Source organism: Cimex lectularius, unplaced genomic scaffold (genome assembly GCF_000648675.2).
Source record: "Cimex lectularius strain Harlan isolate CLEC.00 unplaced genomic scaffold, Clec_2.1 scaffold2, whole genome shotgun sequence".
Taxonomy (NCBI): domain Eukaryota; kingdom Metazoa; phylum Arthropoda; class Insecta; order Hemiptera; family Cimicidae; genus Cimex; species Cimex lectularius.
The window spans coordinates 458899-465973 of record NW_019394219.1 but is presented as its reverse complement, the minus strand read 5'-3'; the positions used below and the strand labels follow the sequence as shown (position 1 = coordinate 465973).

The following is a 7075-nucleotide window of genomic DNA, read 5'->3' as shown; positions in this document are numbered from 1 at the left end:
GATGGCATTCGTCTCAGCCTTCGTTCTGCCAAAAAGCGGTCCTTTCTGCCCTTTTCACGATCCAAGGCTAATTTAGAGTAGACCTACCTAAAAGTCACGTTAACCCTACACGACAAACCTTCAAGATTATTGAAGCGAAAGGTTGCCCTGAGATCTTTTCATTAAGCGAAGTTTGAGAGATTTTAGTGTGAAGGAGTGTTGCTACTGGACAAGTTCTCCTATATTTAGTATATGAACATATTTTCTTAATACAATATTTGTAGTTGCAAATATTAAATAAATGTAAGAAAAAAATAAAAATTTTGTAGTCAAACTGTCGAAGTAAAAGAATATATATTTTTTCTTTTAAAATGAAAACCATATGATTTTTTCCGTTTACGAGTATGAATGACGTCGAGAAAAAGTTCTTTGCTTTTGTGTGTTGTAGCTTCGTAATTTATTTGTTCATTCACGGCGCGGAAACGAAATGGTCCATAGGAGACCCGTGCTGCACGAAGTGCGGGGACAACCATACCATGTGCAGGTTCAAGGTGAGGTGTCAAGGTCTGACCATTTTCCACCAGTCGCCTCGTTTCCTTTTTCCCGCAGGAGCTGAAGTACGGCGAAAGGTGCATAAGGCCCACTCTGATCCAAATCGATAACTCTCTGATGAAAAAGATCGTTCACACGCTGAACTTCAAGAGAAACGATCTAGGCCGCAAGTTGAAAGCAACCGCACTCCACTACGTTGTCGGTATCAGCCGGATCTGACTGATAGTCAATAGACTGCTCTAAATCTGATTATTTTTCCAGAAATGGAATCATGAGTTGCAGAACTTAGCAAATCGATGGGCAGCGCAATGCATACCAGAACGAGATTTGTGTAGAGACCGAGGTAATTTTTTTAAACAAAATTAAATAACAAACCCTGATTTCTTAACAGAACTTGGATCTTTTCCACTCTATTCCTTTCAAAAATAAAAAAGATTAGCCATACGATAGGCGATTGAATGAATATCTGCCGCACAAAAAAGCTCCCGATTAGCTATTTGATTCGTCATGTTGTCCATGAAATGTGCACTTTGCTTAAATGGTATTTACAGACCTGCATACATGAATACATAAGAACACAAAATACGTTTTATGTTTTTTATACTCAACTCCGAATGAGTATTGGGTTGTCCGGAAAATAATGCAGGATTTTGGTATTAAACAAAAAAAAAGAAACTAGTTACTTTAAAGCAATGTTCTTTAATCAAAATAATTTCCCATACTCTCAATACATTTCTCCCAACGTGTTGGTAACTTATTAATTCCGTCTGAGTAGAATTCAGAATTTTTAGAATTGATAAAGTCAATAAATGCATTTTCCAGTTCCGTTTGATTTTTGAATATTATGTGTTCTAAGTAGTGGTCCAGGTGTCTAAAAAAATGGTAGTCAGTAGGCGAGAGGTCCGGAGAGTAGGGTGGGTGAGGCAAAGTTTCATAGCCAAGCTCCAATAATTTTTGTGACGTTACACGTGACACATGTGGTCGAGCGTTGTCATGCAACAAAATGGGCCCTTTCCGATTGACCAAAGAGGGCTTCATTACTGCCAATTTCTGATGCATGGTATTAATTTGGTTACAGTATGATTCAGCATTGATGGTTTCGCCAGGATTTAAGAAGCTGTAGTGTATTAAACCAAATGAAGCCCACCATACCGTAACCATTACCTTTTTTTGATGAGTTGGGGGCTTTGGAAAATGTATTGGAGCTTCTAAACATCAAAGCGCTGATTTTTTTGGCGATCGTTTAATGAGTGTGGAACCCAATTTTCGAGTTTTTTCACTTTTCCAATCGCCTTGAGGTGGTCAGCGACGGTCGTTTTACTGACTTTGAGTTGCTCTGCAAGTTCTCGAACAGTTGTTTTGGGGTTTTCTTCCACCACTGATCGCAGAACATCATCATTAAGAGAGGAAGGCCTTCCACGACCTTCTTCATCTTCAAGGCTGAAATCTCCCTCCCGAAATTTTTTAAACCACCTTTGCACAGTGCACTCATTAACACAACCCTCGCCCCAGACTTGGTTAATGTTTCTAGCCGTTTGGGCTCCGCTTCGGCCGAGTTTAAACTCGTAAAAGAAAATCGTACGAAATTCTCGCTTTGACATTATAAGGATGACTGAATTATTTCCAAGTAGCGGAATGCTACAGAGGTAAACAAACAATATCATTTGGAAGAGGATTAATAAGTGTTGACATTCATACAAATGAGTAATCCTGTAAACGTAAACAGAATATTTTATATAGATTTTTTTAAATGAAAACTTAAAATCCTGCATTATTTTCCGGACAACCCAATAGTTTGTGTCACACTCATTGTACTGAAATCAACAAGTTATCTGCATTGTCGTGTTGTCTCTTAAGCACAAATATGTCACGGAATTTATGACTTATGGAAATTTCTTGATTCTTTTCTTCGACACCTCGATTGGATGTAATTTAATACGTTATCCTTGAATCTTCTCAGATAGCCAAATTTTATTCTATCTGTATTCTCTGGAGAATAATCTTCTTACAACCAAATAAATTTAGTAGATGTTTTATGAAAGAGGAGACATGAACAATGCAACATTTTACACTTGTAAATTTTAATCATTTGTGATTCTTCTTGGGGACGTTGGTGGCCGCAACGGTTTAAGCCGGGACACGCCTGATGCAACACTATGCGGCGCTACCCGATCCTACCCGACGCAAAACCAAAGTCCAATTTTCCATAAGATTGTATTACCCCCTTGCTGCCCAGTTGCCACGCGACGCTACCCTACTCTACGCTTTGCGATCCCCACTGTCCAGATTTTCATCGCGTAGCATCGAGTACAGTCGAAGACAAAAGAACCGGACACTCATATTTTTATTCAAACTACATATATTATTGTCGATATATTAATTACAACAAACTTATTTTATTATAAATCAAAATAAGCGGGATCCAAAATTCGTAAGTTTTTATTTTCCAATTTTTTTTAAATGGTTTGGTAGAAAGTTGATCAAAACACCGGAATACCATTTGATATAATGAAATTAACTAACAATTTATTATACGGTTTTGCTCATAAAATTTGACAAACAATTTATTTCCTGGTTTGATCGTACAATTACACCATTTTCGTCGAGTAGCGTTAGAACAGGACACTCATATTTTTTGTAGTTTATTTCAAACTATGTATATTAATTGCAAGTATGTATATGTAAGTTATATTAATTACAACATACTTATTTTAATATAAACCAAATTAACCGAGATCCAAAATTCGTTAGTTTTTATTTTCAAAAATTTTTTTAATGGTTTGGTAGAAAATTGATCAAAACACCGGAATACCATTTTTTGATATAATGAATTTAACTAACAATTTATTTCATGGTTTTGATCATAAAATTACACTATTTTCGTCAACTAGCGTCAGAGCAGGACACTCATATTTTTGTAGTTTATTTCAAGCTAAGTATATATAATTTTGTCGTTATATTAATTACAACATTCTTATTTTAATATAAACCAAATTAAACGAGATCAAAATTGATGAGATTTTATAAAAATTATTTATATATGATGGATAGTAAGAAAATTTATCAAAACACCGGAATAACATTAGTTTAAACAATTAAATTAAACTAACAATTTATTACATGGTTTTGCTCAAAATAATGCATTAAGAACAAAAGAGGCGTTGCGATTGTGATACTGATTTGTGATACACGCTGTGTGACAGTACGTGGCGTGCGCTTGACGTCTCATAGATGTGCACACCCTACTAAAACGTAACGTTTTGGTCGGGTCGTGTAGGGTCGCATAGCGTTGCATCGGTTAAGTGTGTTTCCCGATTTAGGCGTTGACACGGCGCCATCACTGTACGGTCCCGGGTTCGAATCCAGCAGCCCTGGATTCGGACCCGACATACTTACAAGTGGGCTTTTATCAGAAACACCGGCACCTCGAGGGTTGATATAACCTTTGCTGTTGCGAACCCTCGTAAAAAAAAATTATCTTCTTATCTTCAAAGAGCCATCTAAATTTAAAGAAACGGATCTAAATATTAAAAAATAACTTTGAAAACTTAGGCACAACGCTGTTGACACAACTGATTAAATAATTTCGTATATGTATTTGAAGTTGCTTTGCTTTGTAAGTGCGCAGTTAAGTTCGGTTAAGTTGAGAAATTAGAAACAGAACCTATCACGTATCCTTCATGACTTAATAATAATACAATCCTCTAATATTATTAATTTTAAGAAGTCATACCAATTGAAATTAATGCTAGTAAATTAAGGTCCCTCGGAGAATTCGATTATAGCGTTATTGACACAATTATTCAATTAGTTCGTCTGTTGTAGTCTACAATCATGTTATCTCATTAATAATTAATACTAATTAATTATTCATCGTGTTATCTACTTGAAGTATAAATATTTAGCTTGTTCAGTAAATCGAATTAGCTAAGGCCAACGTAAAATGAGACGATTGTTTTGAAGTAGTGTCATATTGGATGTAATATCTTACGTTTAATCTTTTTGGGTCAGTGGATTCTCTAGTCGGCCAACTGGTTCAAAGGAAACTCAGCGTTTCCCTGGATCCAAGCAACGAAATCTTATCAACGATAAAGTCTTGGTTTTATCTGTCGAACAGACAGTTGATTCGAGGATCTGGACGTCGCTACTTCTGGTAAGATCCACATCGTAAGTGTTTGACGTCAGAAATGCAAATCCGATATTTCCAGGGTAACCGATAGCGAATATTTCAACCAGGTCATGCTGCACGAAACAAAGGAAGTCGGCTGCAGCGCGCTGTTTAATATCCACTCTCAAAGCGGACAACGCAACCTCCACATCGTCTGTAACTTCGTACCAGCTATCTTAAAAGTGGACACGTACCTCTTCAGGACTGGTATGCCGACCTGCTCCGAGTGCCCACCGGGTACGAAATGCAGTTCCAATGTTTTTCCTGTCCTGTGCTTAGGTATTAGAATATGTTCACATATCTTCATATTCATTTTTATCTGTCGAATTGAAATTTAACGGATTTTTTTATTAAGGCTCAGAAAGAACTAGCTACAATCTAAGGATTTTAACAGCTTTTTTGATCTGGGCTTGCTTTTAAAAAGACTCATTCTTGACTTCCTGTTTCCTTTTACAAATGTTAAAAACATTTTCTTAAAAAATTAAATAACTATTTTTAAAAAATGTGTAACTTGGGTTTATTAACAAAATAATTGTAAAAAAAAAATATAGCATAGACACGATCAAACAAATGGTCATTACTTGCCAAGATGTGCTCTATTTGACCAACACAATATGTTCTACTTTATTGACTAAAATAAGAAAGCTTATTGAAAGTTATTTCTAATAAATACAATAAAACCTTCAGAAAGGAGATTTTTGTTGGCCTTTTTATTAATTACCAATAAGCCAATAAATTATTATCTAACAGTGCTCGATAATATTGGTTTAAAATCTTGAATTAAGCACGAATAACAATAATACATGTAAGCTTTACGCACATAATTATTAGTACTTAATTAATACTAATAATTTAAAATTTACTTTTCATACTTGTGATGATAATAATGTGTTCTTGCTTGCCTACCCCTTACGCTTACAGTGTTAGATATCTTGGTTTTACATTGATCTCTAATTTGAGAGTTAATTTGAATATTGATTGACACCTCCACTGGATATATTTATTCAAGGAGAGGCTAGAAAAAGCTCATTTAGGCCCCATGCCAATGAAATTGGATAGGAACTAAATAATTCGGGCTTATAACCATAATTAACAAAATCAGACATCCATTCTTCGAAATGGGGACTGGCTATATGATCCCGAAAACATTCTTTACAACATCCTATAAAGTTTCAACGGACTATAAAGAAGAGGAAGAACACAGGAGCATCAGATAGAGTATATGGTATACAGATAGCTCCAGAACAAACGAAGGAACCGGATCGGGCGTTTTTTGTTCAAGCCCAAAAAATGAGCAATCAAACTCAGGAAAGTTTATTCGGTCTTTCTAGCAAAAATACAATGCTTGTGTCCTGGAACATCTTAAAAGAGTTTACACTGGCCAAAAAGTCCTTGTAAGATCTGATAGCCAAGCAGCCATTAAAGCATTATCATGTAAGAGAATCACATCAAAATTAGTAGCTGAATGCATGCAAAATCTCCAAAACCAGGGAAAACCCAACAACCTGATGATTTCTTGGGTGCCAGGGCACAGGGGAATTTTGGGTAACGAGAAAGCAGACAGACTGGCCAGAGGAGGATCTGCAAGACCATACAAAAGCCCCGAACCTATACTTGGGATAACAAATATAGAATCCTCCAACGCAGAATGGATCCAAACAAAACAAAAGGAGTAGATGATAAACTCTAGCGGCGCTAGACATAGTAAACTTTTGATGAAACAACCATCACTAAGACTGGCAAAATCACTGCTGCAACTGCAACTCAGAAAAGTGGTAGGACTACTAACCGGTCACTGGCATCTGAGAAAACATCTACACAACATGCGCATATACAACGATGATCCCACGTGCAGATTATGTAATGAGGAGGAGGAAACAGCCACCCATATCATCTTCGAATGCGAAACACCAGCTCAATGGAGATTTAGCCAAACATACGAAAAAAACTTAGGGAATGAAATTGTAGCAGCGACAGTCAATGACGTGATACTTCTAAGAAAAAGGATTGAATCTATTGCACCGAACTAAGGAACTAGGAAGGTACAATAAGCCTGAAGGCTGCAGTGCCTGGGGAGACCCTGCTTCCTTGTAACCTTATTACCATACCATACCGATTATATAAGTTGTCTAATGATGCTGAAGAGTAAGACAATCTTCTGTATTAGAGACGAAGAAAATAATTTTAGATCATTTGCAAATAGCAATGATAGTACAGAATGAAGAATAGAAGGAAGGTCATTGGTAAAGGAGTCATTGACTCAAGTGTGATCCCTGAGGTACGCTAGCATTAACTTCAAATTCAGAGAGTTATATAGACTTGATTCGAACGCTTTGAAGACGATTTGTGAGAAAGCTGTGAAACTATAGGAGTTAT

At 36.4% G+C, this 7075-nt stretch overlaps 1 protein-coding gene across 1 annotated transcript; it reads left to right on the top strand.

The window, feature by feature from the left end:
* Nucleotides 1-370: 370 nt before the first annotated feature.
* LOC106666881 (venom allergen 5-like) lies at nt 371-5175 on the top strand. The gene is made up of 6 exons (XM_014394393.2): nt 371-530; nt 589-729; nt 793-874; nt 4543-4684; nt 4740-4978; nt 5055-5175. The coding sequence occupies exons 1-6, from the start codon at nt 384-386 to the stop codon at nt 5117-5119; spliced, it is 816 nt and encodes a 271-aa protein (XP_014249879.1). The 5' UTR covers nt 371-383; the 3' UTR covers nt 5120-5175.
* Nucleotides 5176-7075: the final 1900 nt, after the last annotated feature.

Bases quoted from the DNA above. Each gene is read 5' to 3' on its own strand.
- LOC106666881 (XM_014394393.2), top strand. From the start codon at position 384: ATGAATGACGTCGAGAAAAAGTTCTTTGCTTTTGTGTGTTGTAGCTTC. The intron at 875-4,542 runs GTAATTTTTTTA...TTTTTGGGTCAG, and splicing joins AGATTTGTGTAGAGACCGAG to TGGATTCTCTAGTCGGCCAA. The intron at 4,979-5,054 runs GTATTAGAATAT...TTTTTTATTAAG, and splicing joins TTTTCCTGTCCTGTGCTTAG to GCTCAGAAAGAACTAGCTAC.